Source organism: Gopherus evgoodei, chromosome 4 (genome assembly GCF_007399415.2).
Source record: "Gopherus evgoodei ecotype Sinaloan lineage chromosome 4, rGopEvg1_v1.p, whole genome shotgun sequence".
In the NCBI taxonomy this organism is placed as follows: Eukaryota; Metazoa; Chordata; order Testudines; family Testudinidae; genus Gopherus; species Gopherus evgoodei.
Window position 1 is genome coordinate 95,239,256 of NC_044325.1, and position 21,028 is coordinate 95,260,283.

The 21,028-nt window shown below is 39.2% G+C and overlaps 1 protein-coding gene across 1 annotated transcript in view; it reads right to left on the minus strand.

Moving 5' to 3' along the window:
- DCDC1 (doublecortin domain containing 1) overlaps window positions 1–21,028 on the minus strand; it is a 426,134-nt gene that overhangs the window by 254,379 nt on the left and 150,727 nt on the right. The window contains 1 exon segment of the mRNA XM_030562124.1: window positions 3,424–3,516. Within this exon segment, the coding sequence (XP_030417984.1) occupies window positions 3,424–3,516 (93 nt within the window).

Sequence of the window (21,028 nt, forward strand, 5' to 3'; positions counted from 1 at the left end):
GAGCAGTAAATTCTGTTTGTCCTAGGTGATTAGAATTAAGAATTTGGTTGGTCCCTCAGGATCATTTCTAATAAGGGATGAGGATAAATGTTTTGTCATTCAGTGCATGCCTTTCAGCGGGCAGAGATAGAATTAGTATGTCCACAGAAATTTATTTAACTCCAGAGGGAGCTACTGGTTCAATCTCCAGAGATAGTCCTAGGACTTTTGCCTCAGTAAGGAGTTTAGGATTGGGGCCAATGCACAAATGCACTCAGTATATTAAACAGATTGGTTATGGATTAAAAAAAGCAAATAGTACAAATGGTGAGGAATCAAAAATGAGAAGACAAGAAGAGAATAACTGTATAGAAAATAAGACATCATGTACATATTACTGAAAGGAAAAATAAACATCATTTTACAATTATAAATAACTTTTTAACTTCTACAGCACCTTAAACTTTAAGATGCTTATATGTTCTTTTACTGATGCTCTAACAACAATTATAGATTCATAATCTTCTATCTGAAAGAATAAAGGGTTTTTTTTTGCAACCCAGGAATCTACATGGAAATCATACTCCACTATTGCCTAACACCAATTTTGTAATATTACTATTTCATTTATAGATTATGCTGTCAATTTCACAGTATGAATCTTTGTGAGAAAAAGACTATATTTACTAGTCCTTCATTACAATATTTCCTGCAGCATCTTACGATTAGCTCACTATGTCTTGACATTGTAAGCTACAGTTTTTCCCTGGAAACAAAGAACTTTGTTCACATTTTCTTTAGAGTAGCAACATAATTCGAACAAATGCAAAAAGAGGTAGCTGAACTCTATGGTGGGTGATAAAATATTTAGCTATAGTGAAAAGACTCCTTTAAATGTTGACATGAATGGTAAAAGAAATTCTGTATTATAAAATGTATTGAGAAAAGTTTTAAGAAAATTTAACACAGGATATGACTGCCCTGTAATCATGGGGTGAGACTGCAGCTTGAGTAGACATCCTCAAGCTAAAGCTGCAGCAGCACATGCTTTCGCATGTTCTAGTCACCCAAGGAATTATCCAGGTTTCCGGGAGGGCTTGTATAGCCTATGCTGAAGCCTGTATGTCATGACTTCACTGCTCTAGTACCTGAACTAGCTAAATTAAAGCTAGCTCGGATATGTATACTTGACCTACAATCATACATGCAGTGTAGACATATTCCAAGACTGCTGGAAAACTGCAGAACTTGGTACACACAATGAGGTATAAAACTTATAATTGAATACATGAGGCTTGCCCTTTCTGCTTGCATAAGATCCCAATGAGGTTGATGTGGATTCATGTAGGTGCAAGGATCTGCCCTCATGCATCCAATTACAGGATCAGGGCCATACATGACTTATAGAGATATACAAGGCAATTGTAAGACTGCATACAGTGAATTTTCAGCAGTCTACTTTGTCATTTCCTGAGTCTGCGAGGAGTAGAGGAGAGCAGACACCATTGGGCTGTCACTTCTCCCACGCAGGTGGGCACAGAATGGGCTCGCAGAGCCTTGGCTATACCTTTCAATATGCTGGCCTGTGCACAGGAGCTCACACAGAAAGAGAAGTAAACTGTGCCAGCAAATGAGCTGATGCAGAGTACGGAGGAAGCAGAAACCAGATTGTGGCTAGCCAGATCCTGTCCTGCTCCAGGGGCAGAATAGTTATGTTCTGCTTACTCATTTCAGACTGCAGAATTATAAACTTTAGGAAGTTTTAGTGAGTGAAACCATGGGAAGGAAACACAAACAAATCAGAGAAACTTTAAACAGCATTTTCAAATAATTTTGGGGTGAAATCCTGGCCCCACTGAAGCTAACTGGCATTTTACTATTGACTTCCTTGGGGCCAGGATTTCATCCCTGATATGAAGAGAAAGGTATAGAAAAGAAGATGAGATTAAAAGGGAGAGGAAAGGGATCCAGTATGGACACTTCATCACAGAAGAAGGATGATTAAAGGAAAAAAGAACACATGACAGATGTGTGGAAAATGTAATGACCTGGTAAGAGTACTACTTCTCAGCCATGCATATTTGTAAACTACAAATTTTCAATGTTAAATAAAGAAAGTGATGATTAGTCAAAATGATTAGACAAAAGAGCTCCTTTGTCCTGAAGTTTTGTGTGTTCCTGACATTGTATGTGCATGAGTCTTTCAAGGGCTATCATTTCAAATAAGTTATTACATGAGTCTTCAATCTTTGGAGGCGGACAAGGTTTCCACTTTTCCAAGATAAACTATTTGCATACAGAAACAGTCCTAGGGAACCAGAATTTTGAAAGATTTCTAAGGTCTAATTTTAGCTATGTAAGTTCTAGTATTGTTTGAAAGTTTCAGATGTTAAAGGAACATCCAAATTTAAATAAAATATGTTCTGTCACGCACTTCTCTCCAAACGCATGTCAGCTTAGGGCAGATCCAGACTATATGCATCAATGAACCAGCGGCTTTGCAACTTTTCCTATATTTATCATCCTCTTTTATGCCTACCTTAAATGCAAATAAAGTGGTTCACTGAACTGTAAGAAGTATTTTCTGTTGAATCAATCAGCTGAGGAGTGTTCAATATGATACAGCCAAATTCCTTTGGTTTAGAGTTAAAATGATTCTCAACTTAGCTCCCATGAGGAATTCAATTATATAGCTAACTGCCTTTGCTTTTATAAGGGAAGAAGTCACAGACATAGGCCTAACATGTTTTTCAATACCCAGCTGTTTTAGCCAATATGGAGATAACAGAGTGGCAAAAGGATTAGGCCAGAAAAGGTGCTCCTGTACAAGATACTGCCAAGAACATGATTTCTGGAGACTATGTGTAATTTAGGGCCTTATTTGGTTTTAATGCATCTTCTAGCTTTATCCCAACTAATTCAAGAACTCCTTGTCCTGTCCAGTTTCCATGTTATCAATTTATTTCTGATAAGAGAGGATGAGTTAACCTAAAAGAACTAAGTGTTTGTACAGTGGGAGGTGAAATTTAAAACAGGATCATATTCATGCTGCCATCATTGGGGATTTTGTCTTAGAAATGTGCAGAATGGTAGAGCTTAGCCCACAGAAAGGAGACTAAGACATTAATTCTTATTCAATATGTAGCCAAGCAGGAGTATTCCATCTGTGTCTTGATATCATAACACTGCTTGCTTTAACAGGAAAACACAGTAGTACATTTTGAGGTTAGGAAATCTGAACTCACCATGTGTACATGGGTAATCAGTATTATAAATGCCTTCTACTAAATCAATACGTAGCAGATTATTTAAAAAAACCCTCCTCTTTTAGTTATATGCGGGGATTAAAATCAGGTTTATATTCAAATATAAATAATAGCGCTCACTGTCTTTGAAATGTTTTTCCAGGTTTATCAAAATATTTAACTGATATTATTCACTTACCTTTTCTTGCTCTAAATATAATTCCTCTGTTGTCATTGAAAGAATGCCTTTTTCTGTGATTTCCCCTCTCTGACCATCAATGGCAAAATCCATCTGAAAAATTTAAAATCATTTCTTGAAATATGCATAAAATGCTGTTGATTACAACCCATATTTACAATAGTGAAAATATTTTAATACAACATTGTGATACAATCATTCATACACAAGCTCATTCACAGAATATTCATTCTATGGCAATTTGAAAATAGTTTTTATCAACGTTCTAGGGACAGTTTCAATTTAGAATATTTTATATATATATATATGAAAAACTCATCCTTTAGAATGAATAACCTAACTTTGAATATATGAAATTTTTCATTTTTATCTTATAGTTAATTTTGAAGTTGGCAAACAGTTTAAGATATATCTAATATAGACAATAATAAAATAAGTTGTGGTACCTAATACTCACTACTATATAGCTTGCTTAAAAATCACAAATTCTAGCTCTGTGAGTGGAGTCTGCTGTTACCTCTCCACTGTGATGCTAAGAGAGAAGTGGCCCCAATGCCATATTTCCTCTGATGCAATAGTCTTCTGATGAAATTTCCCTGCCCTTGCCCAACTCTGGGATCACTGTATGAAGACCACAAAGCTTGGACAGAGCCTCTGTCCCATCTGCAGGAGCAGATTACAAACAAATGGTGCAAGTGCACCACCTTTACTTTTGACACTCTCAGGTTATCAGTTGTGAGAACTTACTGGGTAAAATCCTGTCCCACTGAAATCAATGCAAGCTTTGCTATTGATTACAGTGGAACCAGGATTTTACCCACTGTCCCACATTTTGGGTGGAACTGTGACTACACATCTTGGAATAAGCCTTACAGCCACACACTCAGAGTCCAAGTCTCTGCACAGGAAAAGGATATGATGGAAACTTGTTACTGGTAGGCCACATTGTGAGATGACTGGGTAGTAGTGCATCCATTGATGTCAAAGAGCATAGCTGATAGTAAGACTGAAAGGACTGAGGGTGAGTGGGTAACTATAAAGGCAACTGTACAAGTTAAGGTTGATTAATGATAATGTATAGTGAAGTTGCAGCCAAAAGCTTTACACCATAAAGCCAAGCTTGCAAAGCTTGCAATCCACAATGGGCACCAGCACAATTAACTACACACAAAATGCTATCTTTCACATGATAAAACACATTGTAGATGCCCTTGTAGCTTTCTGAATACAATAGAGTAAATGCTTGGAAACCCAAAAAGAATGAGTACTGTAGTAAGACAAAGCTCCATGCCATTATTAAGAAAATGTAAGACTCAAACATTTGAATGTTTTCAAACTCTTGCTGTGTTGTTCATAAATATAACATTTAAATTCATTTTGCAATACTGTTCACAAATAGAAATCAAATCAGAAATATGTAAAGCAAAAGTTGAATCAAAAGAGAGCATTTTACTTTGAAAAATTATGCAACGTTAATAGCATCTCCTTCAAGTACCAGACATAATGATAATATGCCCATTTTTTCTTTTAGGGCACAATTCTGCTGTCATTTATGCCTACCACATCTCTGCATTTGGCATAATTTAAATGAAAGACACATTACAGGTCTCACTTGTTCAGACTGCATGAAATCTTTTTCTGTTCTGTTCAGGTTCTTACATCATGCCCATCACCACAGAGTCAAAGTGCCTGCTGTTTGAAAAATGTTTTGTATATTAGGCATAATTTCAGACAGACAACAGGTGAGTGCCTTCCAATAAGATTAAAGAGAGGTATAATTTGTCCAACAGAACAATTTTGTCCAAGAGAGTTAACTGCATATGTCTTTCAAAGATTAGAAACACTTCAAAATGTTGGCATGCCCGTTAAAAGTTAGGAAGACAGTTTCCCCTTCAGTGCTAAACCTGGGCACCATTCACAGTAAATCCATGTATCATCAAGTATTATACATATCCTAAATATGGGAGTGACAAAAAACAAGAAGCTCTACAAGTTGCAGTTCAGAGAGTTCCTACGGAGGTGGAGATATAGAGCTGGATCTACATAGTTCTACCAAACTAAGTCAGTATTGATTCATTCACTTCCACGGAACTACACCAATTTACTCCAGCCGAGGTTGTGGCCCATTGTTTTCAGATCCAAAAATGAGGCAAAGCTTCATATGTGTGGCTATCTCAAGATTCACAGGGAACCCATGCAGAGAACCAGCCCTTCCCCCTTGCCAGCAAAACTCACTCAAGATACATGCTGTCATGGTCTCCTGATCCATAACCCAAAGTGGATTGATGACATAAAGCAAGACCCTATAGACAACAGAGTAAGCACTAATTTCTGCAGGAAATTCCTAATGAGTTTACAGATGGATGATGGCACAAAAGCAGCTCTTCCCTGGCCCATCTCTTTCTGCTTAAGCATGTCCTTTCACAACGCATACGAGACTGATTACTAATGTTCATGTGGAGGACTTTTCACTGAACTGAGGAAGGGGAATTATATTTCTTTGAGCTTCCTGCCTCAAATAGCCTGTTTACACTAGGGACTTTTAAAACATTGTACACTAATTTTAGTTCAGTTCCGCCCAGGTCAGCAAGATTGGTAGCATTAATTTACATGGATCTCCAGCTGCTATCATCATTTTATGCATTATGCCAGACAGATTGACACTGATCAGGATTAGATGACATGTTGCTGATGTCCCATCTGCACTAGGCTCCCAGCATTGATAACCCAGGTGGAGGTGAATTGGTGTTAACCTGGATGTCTAGACTAGACAGGGGCCACACATAATTGTGTCATTGGAATAGGATTTCTTCTTTCATTCATCTGTGCCATGCAGTGAGAAATTATATGACCTCAACTCTGTACATATATGTGTTGTGGCAAATTGCTGGCACTATTTTGATGGGCCTCACACTTTCTCTTTTTTGGGGGGGGGTTCAGGGCACCATTTCTTGCCCCTGCAGTGGAATGTTAACTGCCCCACTAGTGTCCTAGAGGAGGGGAGTGCAGAGGGAGGGACTTGGGCCCACACTCTACTCCAGGTCCCAGCCCAGGGGCCCTGAGGATAGGGGTAAACCGCTTGAACTGACACTTTCTTCCCCTGGGCTACTTCCCTCTCCTGCCCTTCAGCTTGTGGGGGACTTCCTGCCCTCCCTCTGTACAAGCCAGGTGCCCCTTTACCCTTGGACTTCTTAGCTCACCACAGCACTTTTCCAAACTGTCCTCTGCTTCCCTTCAAACTGTTCTCTGCTCCAACTCCCACACTGTCTGATTGAAGCAGGGGTTTTTATCATGTGACTGGGTTCAGGTGTTCTAATTGGCTTCAGGTGTTCTAATTGGCTTCAGGTGCTCTAATTAATCTATAGCAAACTTTCTTCCCCTTACAGGGAATAAGGCTCCCTTCTAACCCTCTCCTGCTGCCCTTTGGCCATGCTGTATCACAGTGTGCTAAATTTCTCTCTTCATTTTATTATATCCGAATTCATACACAAACAACAGCATGGTAGTTTTTTATTTTTAATAAAGGATTTAAAGAAAGGTTAGAAAGAGGGACAGAAAAGAGAAACTGAAAACAGTGAGAAAAGAAAGAAAAGAATGAAGTCAGAGTTGAGAGGGAAAGAAATAGAAAGTAGCCAAAACAAAAAGAAAAGAAGAGACAGCAAAGAAGAGTATAATAAAAGAACCAGAAAGATGGAAAAGAAAATAAATTAAACTAAGAGAAAAAATACTTAAGGTATGAAGAATTGAGAAAATGTACTTGGACAAAAAATGAAGGAGAAAGAATGAAAGAAAAGAGGTACAGGGAAAGACAGCACAAAGATGATGGAACGAATACAAAACAAGGAAAAAAGCAAATAGTAAGACAGAAAGTAAAAGTACCAAAATCAGCAAATTTGAAAGTTTTCTGAAAACGTTAAGCATCTGGATGAATAGGCAATCTATCCTTTCTTAAAATCATGTGGGAAAAGCTTTAAAAAATACAATATAATGGACATAATTTTCTGCCACCTTGTATCTTGTGTAATTATTTACTACTCTGCAGAGTATATGCAATGCTGTATTAAAATGCTATCATTCTAATCTGGCAATATTTTACATTCCCTTTGCACAAGTGTAACTGAATACATAGATGCAACCCCATAGTGAATCAGGCCTAATGTGCAATTAAAGGCTAGTTGTGACTATTTTACAGATATGTTCACTTTTAATAAATTCTTATATTTTCCTTGTTTCTTTGTAAAATGCATCCCAGACATAATCTCTCCACAAATTATTGAGGAGAATGGGTTCTTAACCTCCCATGGAGGGTATGCAGCTAGCAAAACATAGAGTTCAGTATAGCATAAAGCAAATTGTTCCTCCAGCATAGCAGCTGTACAAGCCAACTTTTTAGGTGCTACATATAAACATTTTAAAGAAAGAAGATACCAAATGCTTGTTAACATTTAAAATATGTCGTAATGATTAAGTAGGACCTAAGAAAGCCAACTTTTTTACAGAGAAAACAAAATAAAAACCCTTGAAAGAAAATAAAAAGGTGGATTAATAAATTTTCCTTTCAATAGATGGGCATAAAGAATTAATGGAAAATGTTTGTGTTTTCAGCAATAGAATATAACAGAATGTATGGCTGGACATTTTACAATTATAGTTATGAGATGACAAATGGATCAATAATTATATATTCAAAATCAAAAAGGGTTAACTAAATTTTCATAGTTTGCTCAAATATTATAAAACATCTAATTAACTGGCATGTAGAGCATATAGCCAATTTATAGTCTCAAAATCTCACCATAAGAAAAACTTATGCCCAGTTATTTTAAAATATCAACATTGTAACCAATTAGCACATAACTACTGTTCAAATAAACAATCTGAATTATGTTTTATATGCAGATAAATATAAATAATACAATTTAACATAAAAACTGTGTCAATCAGCCTTCAGATATATATATTGACAAGATTACCCAATGGCCTATTACTATACAAAAGAGTGGGACAAATTACTTATTTATATATACAAAACATGCTTATAAAGGCCAGCTGCAGGTATTTTTTGGAAAGTGCATTTTAATAAGGTCCTATTCAGTAGGGGAACAAATGGGGGAAAAGTAGTTTGCACTGCAGAGTTTAGTGCAAGAGCTCTCTCTTTTTCTAACAACGAAATCAATCATTTGTCCAGACTGTGGGGAGTCAGAGTTAGTTACTGAAAAGAGCTCCATATATAAACAAGTCAATAACTCATTGTGTGTTATTGTTGGGCTGAAGAAGTCTGCTTTCAAAAAGCTGCCCCTGCTTCTCTGAGAATGAATGTCACTGTATTCAGAGAGTGGGAGAGGGATCTTTTGTTTCTAGCTACTGCTGGCTGCCATTTATGTATGGGAAAAGAGAAGTAGCTGCTAGTTGTTGCAGAAAAACCATACCATAACTATTGCACAAGTCTACATTACAGCTGTCCTGGAAAAGACCTTATTTTTGTAAATATACTTCTGTTAAAGACATTACAAGTTTGCTTGAACTGCTGAAATCTTTATTAATATTCTGTATATGATTATTTTCACTTTATAAAGAAGAAAATGACAATAGAAATTGTGATGACAAAATATTTAATAACTTGATTTTATCTGAATATGAATAATTAAAGCAATTAACCAATTCTGTTTGATAACTATAGTTACTCAACATATGCGCTATAGGTAACTATATTTAGTCATTTAATAGTAGTATATAAGTAAGTTTTGAACTTTATGATATTCTGTGTTTCTTGTAATAATTAAAAGATTATAAAAGAGTAGTAACTAAATCATCTCAATTCAGATTTGGGGAAAAACAAGAAGTGCAGCATTATTGTAGTTCAAGCTATAGTTCATCTTGATTCCTTGATCTCCAAGAGTATAGCTTCCAAAATATGTCAGTGTTCTAGCCTGATAATTTACAGGACCATAGGTCCCAATCCTGCAAACAAACAAGTGATATACATTCCACAAGTAAGCACACATATTGAATTCAGTGGGATTACTTGGATCAGTACAGTTACTCACACATGCATGTTTGCAAGAGCATAGTGTAATGAGGTTCTTACTGACCACTAGTGAGCCTCCTTGCCTCTAGGTCTGGGAATGTCATTTTCGCAGCATAGGGTGCCCCCTTGCTCTTCATTGCTCACTTTGCTATAGTCTTTCTTCTGATAACTTGACCCTCCAGCTAGGTCACCCTTTAGTCCACCTCTATCGTGGTTATGAAGGACAAAAGTACAACTGTCCAAATGCCATCTCCAGATGGTGTTCAGCCCCAATTTGAGGCTCTATGCCAGTATACCAATGGCTGGTAGGGCAACATGGGCCCACCTGCTAAGCTGGGTTACAGCCCAGGGATCCTATAACCAGCAATCCAGGTCCTGTTGCTGTTTCCCTGGGCTCCTTTCTACCAAGTCTCTCTATTTTCTCTTGCTGATTTCTGGATTTACCATGGAAGCTTACTCTACTCCTTGTGATTACTTCACTGCTCCTACCTTCTTGCCAGACTCTTTACTCCGGGGCAGGCTCTCCCCCTGGGACTTTGTGCTTGTCCCTGCTGACCTCTCTCATCCCAAGGACTGACTGCAAAGTCCTTACCCTGAAGATTCTCTCTTTGAATTTGTTTTTTGGCACATCATATGAGATTATGACCACCATTTTCTTCATTCACTTTTAGACATAATTTTTCTTAAAGTCCTTTCACTTAATCTAGTATCCTTAAGGAAATGCAACATTTTTTGCACTATTCCATTTTCCTGATATTCTCACTAGTCTCTTTAGGGAAAAATCTTTGATCCAAGTTGACTCAATTTTTCATAAAATAACTTTCTTTCAATAGAATATTGACCATGCCATAGATCATGATCAACAGTTTCTTTGGTTTTGCACACATTACACAACCCATCTTTATGCATTTTAATAAGTTTAATTTATCATTTAAAGCACAATGACCTGCTAACACTATAAAAATGACTACTTTATTTTTCGTATCTGACTATGGAGAATAGTATTATCTTCGATTTTTGAGCATACATCATAAAATCTTCATCCTTTTGTTTCCTTAGTCCGTAGTTCTTGGCATTCCTTCACAAGCTCCTTCATGACCACACTTGTCTACTTAAGGGTATCTTAATATCCACTTCCTCATTTTTTAGAGCTTGTTTTGCTGCTTTGCCAGCTATCTCATTTCCATGTATGCTGATATGTGCCATAATCCATACTATTGTTACACCGATATCTGCTTGCATTATTTCCACAGTTAGAAATATTATTTCACTGTTTGTGTCACTTTTTCTTCCTGAAGTTCCTGATCTGATTGTCATAATGTCTGACAAGGCATCAAATAAAATTGCAGCTGCAGCCGGTCACACGTTTCGTACTCAGGCTAATACCAACATTATCCCTATTAGTTCAGCCATTAGAATAGTCACATAATTCAGTAGCCTTTTAGATTTTTGGACTGGGAACACAGAAGGCTGTTCCCACTCCAGCCAGGCTGTCATCTTTTGATCCGTCTGCATAGAGTTGACAAAGCCAGCCCCATTTTTCATAAAGTAATTCAGAAATTGTATTGGTCATAACGTGTAGTATTTTCATTCCCTTGTTTTTTTCATACTATTCCAAATCCACAAATGGGAGAAATAACTGTCCAGCTGTAATCTGATTTCCCATGACTAAAAATTTTTAGTTCTCTCAATTTTTCATTTATATATATCTCCTTTACCCATTTTTTCCTGATAGTATGAGGATGTCTGTGGCAATCCATCAAATTTTGTCTATTAATTTCTCAGCAATCCTCATAAATCTGTTGTATACTTCTATTTTCATTATTCTCTTTTACCTTTGCCCAAAAGATCAGATCTAATTGTTCCATCCTTAGGTTTATAGGTGCTTCTCCAGTGGCTATTTGCAGCATACATTGATGTTGTTTTCATTGCATGACATGTCAATCGTAGAGCTTGGGCCTGGAACAGTTTCAAGTTTCTAACAGCTGCTTTTGAAGCTGAACCAAAAGCTTGCCATCTGTAGTCTAAAACTGGTCTTATCGATACACTATATATCATCAATACCTTCTTATCTGCATCCCATTTGTATCCAGCTATACTGCTACGTAATTTAATTCTATTTTTACAATTTTTATTTCATCTATGTGACCTTTCCAAGATAATGTATTATCAATTAATGTATTATTATCATAGGAAAATAAAATTTTGAACTATCTTAGTTTTTTCACCAAAAAAGAAATAAGTCCCAGTCTTCCCTAATTCTCTTCCTGGTTAAAAGCATGCCCTTAGTTTTTGCAAATGAGCATTTAAATCCCCAAACATTTTCCCACTTGGAAATTCTCTGGAGTGTCCCATTTGTCTTTTCCTCAGCTACTTTAAATCTTTTATGCTTAGCCCATATAGCACAGCGGTCTGCAAAAAGGGAAATACCTATTCCTGTCTGCACACTTTCCAAGAGGTAATTTATCATAATGGAAAACAAAGTAGGGCTGATAATACTCCCTTGTGGAATTCCATTTGCAAGCTTGTAGGTTTTTAATAAAGTTATTCCCCCTCTGACTTATATAGTTCTGTCACTTAAAAAGTCCCTAATCCACCAACACATTCTCCCTTTTATTCCAATTTTAGCTAGTTTATATAGGAGGCCTTCCCTCCAAAGCATGTCATATGCTTTTCAATGTCAAGGAAAGCTGCTAGCATAAAGTTCTTAGTCCTTATGCTTTTTTGTACCTCTGTTTCCAGTCCCTATATGGTCAACTTTTCTGAAGCTACTTTGTATCTCAGTTATAATATCATTTTTCTCCAAGTATTCCACTAGTCTAACATTTATCACATTTTCCTCACACATGATGTGAGAGCAATACCCCTATAAGCATCAGGTCTTGTATGTATCTTGCCCGGTTTCTTAATTAGTATCACCAATTCTTGTTTCTATTCTATTGGCAGCAGCCCTTCCCCCTTGTCCTCTTGCACCCCTCAATCCCCATATATCATTATGTAACCACAATAGATTCTTTAGACCGCCTTCTGACAAGTGTGGAAGCATTTAATTACTTATGTTATCTTTACCTGGTGCTATATTTTTCCTTGTTCTATTGGCTGCAATAAGCTCCAGCACACTACAATTTTTGTTTAACACATCATGAGTATATTCTCTCTAGCCATTTAATAGTTCAAGCTTTTCTCAATAAACCTCCTTTTTCCCCACTCATAAAGCTCACTGCTTTGATTCATATTACTATTGACTTTTGGAATTCTTTTGCTAAAATGTCTGCCTTTCCTAAGTTAGAGACCTCAATTTCATTGTTTACAATATGTTCAGGTACACATTTACTTTTACTTCGAATTCCATTAATTCTTGGCATTTGCTTATATATTTCTGAAAGTTCTGAATATTTGTTCAATTGCCTACAGAAATTTCTCCAACTTCATTTTTTGTCTTTCTGATAATCCTTTGTGCCACCAGCCAAAGGATTATATGTTTTATAAAATTAATTAAGACTTTATTATTAATTGTGTGTCTTGCTTGCTTATATGCTTCATTTCGTTCATTCATTGTTATTTGCAATCCTCATTCCACCAGGGAACTGGATTTCTAAGGCAGGGGCCATTTGATGCTTTGTTGATGGCCAGATCAAGTGCTACTGTAATTCCTTTTATTATGTTATTATAGAATTCTTCCAGGTTGTCACTTGTACAGTTACTACATAAATATTCATCAAATTGAATCTTGAAAATGACCCCAATAAGCTTTTCAAAAAATTCAGCAAGGGACTCTTCTTGTGTTTCTGACATTTCCTTGGTCTTGGTACTCAATAAGCATAGAAAAGTGATCACTTCCCATGTCAGTCTTCTTTATGAATTTCCCAGCTGCATTTACTAGCTCTATTATTTGTTCCAATTCCCAAATCCAAAACAGAAAAGGATCCATCCACTGAATTAAATCTAGTAGGTGCACCTGTATTCAGTATAATCAGGTTATGCATATCAATAAATTGTTCTAAGCATTTACCATTTAGATCCATTTTCTTATATCACCATAGTTTATTGTGACTACTAAAGTCTCCACAAACTATGAAGATTTTTGACATTATTAACTAGTGTTCCTAATTCTAAAACAACGATTTTTATATGCACTATAAACATAAATCTGTATGTAAGTGTTTTTGTTCGGTACAGGAATCTCAATAGCATTATATTCAAAACTTAAGTTTCTACACATTGACATAACCAAATTCCTCTTTTATAAATATAAGTTTAAAATTAAGCTTTTTTCCATATTAAATTGTTTAAATATTCCTCATATTGATACATCAAGAAACTGAAAAACTCTGCTATAATGAGCCTAACTCAACAGTAAGCAGAAACACTTGTCTCATGAATCATGGAAGACAGAGTCCATACTCGGGGACTAGCATGGGCTATGAAGAGCAGAGGCTTGATGGATGTTTCACTAAACCAAGCCCATATGAAAAAATACTGGGATTGAATAGTAATCTGTTAAATTTATAAACCACTGAAAACCTACAATACTACTCATAACATCATAATAAATTCCCTGAACCATAAAAAATGACAAAAGGGAAAAAACAGTTTGTTTCTATAAAAATCATCATTAATAGTAGTATGAACTTATTACATTTAATTTCAGCAAAAAGACTGACCCACAAAATCCCTTCAAATAGTTTCAGAGGGGAGAAAAAGGATGCATCTGCACAATCCCACATATTTACAGCAAATGGGCATTTGCAAATATAGAACAAGATATGCAATTATTTGATTGTACAAATGCCTTCACATATTTCCAAGTTCACCTACTGAGCCCTGTTTGATAATGTGGCATTTATTATCTATACTATGGGATGGAATGTAAAAAATTACAGAATTAGGGTTAAGGTTACTAGTTAGTGTCGCGATTTCCTCTGAGACCTTTTCTACTCAGCTTATCCAGAACACCTCATCCACTTCTATGGAATCCAAAAACTGAGTTTGAATTCAAATGTGACCATGATGTTTCTTTACTGGTATTTCATAAAGCTACACCTGAGGTGATCAGGGAACTCCAAAGTACATAATTATATATATATATATATATATATATATATATATATATATATATATATATATATATATATATATATTCTAAAACAAACACATGCACACTACATTCTACATTGTATCACACGCTTTATGATTGGCTTACTAATTTTATGAACCTATCCCTTTATAGATCATGAGATATCTTATTTCTTTATCTACTAGCTACATATTATTTAGAAGGCCACTTGTGAATTCATGCTTTGTCTATTGTTAACCTCTATTTCCTTACTTCTGTTTTCTTTCATTGTTCATGCAAGGCCTACAGTTAGCCGGATGTATCTGGCAAATACCCAACCTATATAAAATGTAACTTTCAACAAACTAAATACATACAGATACATAAAGTATTAAGCTGCTTCTATATAGTGTGCATTTACCCAATGATGTGTGTAAACTTTCAAGGGCAGGGGAACTATTTTGCAAATATTGACACAAGCAAATACATTCAGAGACAACAATACTAGAACATACTAACATTTATGGTTGTGATACATTTCTTGATTACCTTATTATCTACAGTATACAGATAGATTGTTTTTTTCTCAGTTTTAACATTGTATTGGTAGAAGCCTTAATATCAAATGTCACTGTTTGTAAGTAAAACTCTGATTACAAAAACAAGAGTCTTGTATAATTAAAAGAGAAAAATACAGTCAAAATAATATATATAAAAACTGGACCAGATCCTAAACTGAGCAGGAGTTCTGCTCAGAAAGAAGGTAGGAAGAAAGGTCGTTTTCCATTCCATGATCATGGTAGCAGCTGAGGGCTAGTTTCATCATAAGCTACTCTAACTTGTGTTGGCTGAAAGGCTTCTCTAGGGATTGTTGCACTGACCCTGGATTTTCAGAGTACATCACACGCCGGCAATGCCCACTTTTGTCTCCAACCCATCCCCCATACTGGTGGATGGCAGGGTCAGGAGGCACGAGCTCTGCCTTTCACCTCATATTAATGGGCTAAATATAACACATTGAGGACTGGTTTGATGAAGCAGTTTATTGATATCAGCAAAAACTTATTTTTAGCATAGCTTCTTTTGCCGAGTAAAATGTATAAAAAGATTCTGAGAGCAGAAGACCCATTTGGTAAAAATGACCACCGAAGAACTGAAATATATATCGTAACAGCAAGAAAAACCCAGACTTTATTTAAAAACACTGTCAGAGGCTTAGTATGCATTCATGCAGCAGTATTTAGAGGAAGTACTTAGGTTGCTCTAAGTCGCAATACTAGCATTGAGCCTTTAATGGAACCACCATCAGCGAAGAATTGGCATAGCTGTGCTCTGTTCTCCCCTGGCATCTCCCTGTAGCCAACATTCCCCATATTCTAGGAGGAAGCAAGGCAATGGCAAAGCCTTGGCAGTGCTATAGGTGCACCAGCAAGCAAATTCCACTCTAACAGGTTAATTCTCTACTGGGTGTTTAAGATCAGATTACAGCTCCTTTGCATTTTCTGATTGGTGCAAAGAAGCTACAACACAATCATTTTAGCCCAGAGACAATGCAGGACTATCTATAATCCTTATTAAGACACAGTGAATCAGATGACACTAAAATTGGGGGAGAGATAAATAACCAAGAGGATAGGTCCCTGATTTTAGAGCAACCTTGATCATTTGTTAAATTGAGTGGAAGAAAACAATATGCATTTTAATATGGCTAAATGTATATATCTAGCAACTAAAAATGTAGGCCATACTTACAGGATGAGGGACTCTATCATGGGAAGCAGTGACTCTGAAAAAAAATTGGGGTTGTGGTAGATAATCAGCTGAATATGAGCTCACAGTGTGATGCTGTGGACAAAAGACCTAATGCACTCTTCATATGCATAAGCTGGGGAATCTTGAATAGGAGTAGAGCGGTTATTTTACCTCCCTATTGGGCACTGGTGCAACTGGTGCTGGAATATTGTGTCCAGTTCTGATGCCAACCATTCAAGAAGGATGCTGATAAAGTGGAGAGGGTTCAGAGAAGAGCCATGAGAATGATTAAAGGATTAGTAAACATGTTTTATAGTGATTAAACTCTTTGAGTCTAAGAGATGACTTGATTACAGTCTGTAAGTATCTACCTGGGGAATAAATATTTAATTATGGGCTCTTAAATCTAGCACAGAAAGATATAACAAAATATAATGACTGGAAGCTGAAGCTAGTCAAATCTATAGTGGAAATAAGGCATATGTTTTTAACAGCGAGGATAATTAATCACTGGAACAATTTTTCTCCATAACAATTCTCCTTCACTGACAATTTTAAATCAGGATTGGATGTTTTCTAAAATATATGCTCTATGAATTATTTTGGGTAAATTCTATGGCCTGTGTTATACAGGAGGTCAGGTTAGATGATCACAGTACTCCCTTCTGCATTGCAATCTATTAAAACCTCCATCTCATAGGAAGCTATTGATATTTTATAAGTGTGTAAAACAAGTGGCCTCCTCCCAGGAACCACTTCAGGGCTCCGTCGCAGTCCTGCAAGCAGAGGTGGATTAAGGTCTCCTGGAGCCCAGGGCTGGAGCAAGTGCGGACGCCCCAATGCTAGAACCATGGACCTTCCACCTGCAGCTCTGTCCATAGCCCCACCCCATTCTGCCCCTTCCACCACCCCATTCCATCCCTGGCCCTACTCTATTCCACCCCTTCCCCTGCGGCTCTGCCCCATTCTGCCCATGACCCTGCCCCATTCCACTCCTTCCCTCATGGCTCCACCCCCTGCCTGCTCCTTTTCACCACCCCCCACTGCCATCCTGAGATTGCAGAAGCTCTGTGCCCCTACTGTGGCCCCGGGGCCATGGCAGGGAGTGAGAGCTTCTCCAGCTCTGGGGCCGCAGCCAGCGGAGATTTTTCAAGGGGCCCCAAATTGAGCGGGGTGAGTAATCCACCACTGCCTGCAAGTGGCTCCTCACATCAGTTTCCCTCTTGGGTTCCCAGTAACTCCATGCCAGCTTATCCTCTAGTCCATTAACATAGTCTATTAAACAAAACAAATGCAAACGTCCATAACAAAAGTCCCAAAAGATAGTCTATATCGCTGTCAGTGCATGTAGTCCTTAAAACCTGGCTTTCTTCTCAACATAGCCCTGTGTCTTTGCCACACTTGACTCTGTTTGTCCTCAGTCCCGGTACCAGGATAGCCACCCCATGTCAGAAGTAAGGCCCTCAGCTGCGCCTGCTCAATACTTCTGATGCCCTAACAAGCCAGCTAGGCAGCCTGATGGACCATCCTTCCTGATTGGCTCAGGAATCCACCAGGCTGTTTTTTTAACCTAGCAGCAGCAGTAGCTTGCTGACTGTTCAACATCCACAGACTCTCTGCCTTCCTGCAGGGGTAACAGAAGCTCCCTAAAAGTGGGGGGGGCACCGATGCCTGAACTGTGGCTCCTTCCCCCTTTGCTGTCCCTTCCCCATTCTTTGCACACTTCCCCTCCTTGAGCCCCCCACCCTCACCGCCCTTTCCACCCTGAGGCCCTGCTCTCATGCTGCCCCATCCCCCAAGGTCCTGTCCCCAAACCGCTCCTTCGCCTCGATGCCCTGCCCCTGTACTGCCCCTCAGGGATGCCCAGAGGGGAGGGCAAGTGGGTCAATTTGCCCCAGGCCCCACAGGGGTCCCCACAAGAATAAAGTATTCTATAGTATTGCACATTTTTTTATGGAAGGGACCCCGAAACTGCTTTGCCCCAGGCCCCCTGAATCCTCTGGGTGGCCCTGCTGCCCCTTCTCCCTGAGCCTCCCCCATGCCACCTCTCCCCCCCAAGACCCCACCCCCTGCTCAGTCTTCTCTGCCCTTCTTCCCCCATTGCTCACCCATATGTCTGGTAAAAAGTGAGGGAGCCATGGCTCCCTGGCTGCCCTGTTTTGGTGTCCCTGCCTCCCTGTGCTCATCTCCCCAAGTCCTGTTCCTGTTTTGCTCTTCCACCACTCCAGCACAGGTACTGCCCTGCATCATTCCCATCTTTTTCCAGCCTTGCTCCTGCCTCAGAATCAGCCCTTTTTCTGCCTTCCTTGATGCCTGGTAATCCAATTCCAACCCTTAGCTCTGACTCTGCCTCAACCCTTGGCTCTGGCATTCAGACTCCGACTACTAGGCCTGACTCCCGCTCCGACTACTAAGCCTGACCACCTACGACCCGGTCTGCTGAAAAACCCCAGCTCTTCCTTCTGGATGCAAACCTGCTCTTCCACATGGAAACTCCCAGAGTCTCTCTTCTGGAAGCATCCTTGCTGGGGAGCATCCCTCACTCCTCCCATACCTTTCACTGTTCCTTGGGGTCCAGCTCTCCTGCGAGGAAACATCAGCAGGTAAACTCCTCTGCTGCACCCACTTCCTTCAGGCCTTTCTGTCCTGAGAGCCAGCAGGCATCTATTTCTGCTGCTGATCCTGCCTTCAGCCCTCTATGATCCAGGCTTTCTATCTTGGGGATCCTCTTTGCTGAACTCCTGCCACCAGCCCTCTCCCAGAAATCACTATCTGTCTCAGGCAGCTCTCATCGCCTACCCTTTTCCAGTATGTTCTGACTTTCCCAGTCTCTTTCTCACAGTGAGGTGGCAAAGTTTGCAGATGATACAAAATTACTCAAGATAATTATGTTCAAAGCTCACTGTGAAGAGTTACAAAGGGATCTCACTAAACTGGGTAACTGGGCAACAAAATGGCAGATGAAATCCAATACTGATTAATGCAAAGTAATGCACATTGGAAAACATAATCCCAACCATACACATAGGCACCAACTTTCTCCGGCACCGGTGGCTGCCCGCGCCCTCCTGACCCTTTCCCTGACCCTGGTCCCGCCTCCATTCCAACCCCATCTTCAAAGTCCCCACCCTAATTCCGCCCCCTCCCTTCCTCTATTGGATCCCTTCCCCAAATCCCCGCCCTGGCCCAGCCTCTTCCCCCAGCATGTCACATTCCCCCTCTTCCCCCATTTCTCACTGCCCTGCGAATCGGCTGTTTTGTGGTGCAAGCACTGGGAGGGAGTGGGGGAGAAGCAGGATGTGGTGATGCAGTCGAGGAGGAGGTGGAGGTGAGCTGGAGTGGCGGGGGCAGGAAGGGGAGCTGCCGGTGGGTGCTGAGCACCCACCATTTTTTTCCATTGGTGCTCTAGCCCCAGATCACCCACGGAGTCAGTGCCTATGACCATATATACAAAATGACAGTGTCTAAACTAGCTGTTACTATTCAAGAAAGAGATCTTGGAGTCATTGTGGACAGTTCTCTGAAAACATCTGCTCAGTGTGCAGTCGCAGCCAAGAAAGGAAACAGACTGGTAGGAACCATTACGAAAGGGATAGAAAATAAGACAGAAAATATCATAATATAAATCAATGGTACAACCACACCTTGCATACTGCGTGCAGGTCTGATTGCCCCATCTCAAAAAAGATATATTAGAATAGGACAAAGGACAGAGAAGGGCAACAAAAGCGGTTAGGGGTATGAAACAGCTTCCATATGAGGAGAAATTAAAAAGAATGGGACCGTTCAGTTTAGAAAAGAGATGACTAAGGAGGAATATGATAAAGTGAATGCTTACCCCTTCACATAACATAAGAACCAGAGTTCACTCAATGAAATTAATAGGCAGCAGATTTAAAACACAGTATTGCGCCACATAACGTACAAACAACCTGGGAAACTCATTGCTGGGGGATGTTGTGAAGGCTAAAAGTATAACTGGGTTCAAAAAAGAATTAGATCAGTTCACAGAGGATAGGCCAAAATAGTCAGGGATGGAACCCTGTGCTCTGGATGTCCCTAACCCTCCAACTGCCTGAAGCTGGGACTGGACCACAGGGGATGAATCACTCAAAATTGCCCTGTTCTGTTCATTCCCTCTGAAGCATCTGGCACTGGCCACTATCAGAGATTGTGTACTGGGATAAATGGATCCTTGGTCTAACCTAGTATGGCCATTCTTACGTTCTAGGCTTCTTATAGTCCTCAGATGCTGCCCCACCCTCTGAATTGGCTCAACTGGAAGAATCTGGACTGGAAAAGGAGAGCTTAGCTCAACTTTGTTTAATGGTTAGTGGGACTTGAATCAGCTGATCCAAGTTAGGGAACCCTGGGGTTGAGTGTCTACATTTTATTTTAACCCTATGTTAAGGCTTTTCTAACCTGTGCTCAAACCTAGGTCTCTGGCATCCACATTGCGGTGCTCAGACCCAAGTCAAAGTAACCATATCCCAGAGTCCCTAGTGCTCCCGTGAAATGTGACTGCTCTAGCCCTAGGACCTTGGTGCACTGTGGGAAAACTTTACTGCCTGCTCTGCACATTACCAGGAAGCAGCTCAATGTGCAAAAGGGCTTGCTCGGTTTGCTCTCCATTGCAAACCCAGGAGGCTCTCTGATAGTGTGCTTGCAGATCGGAGATCGGAAGAGAATGGGTTAACGTTGACCTGAGCTACTGCCATTTGCAAAGGGAATGTGGCTTCCATTTTCAATAGAGTGGATTGCAGATTGTT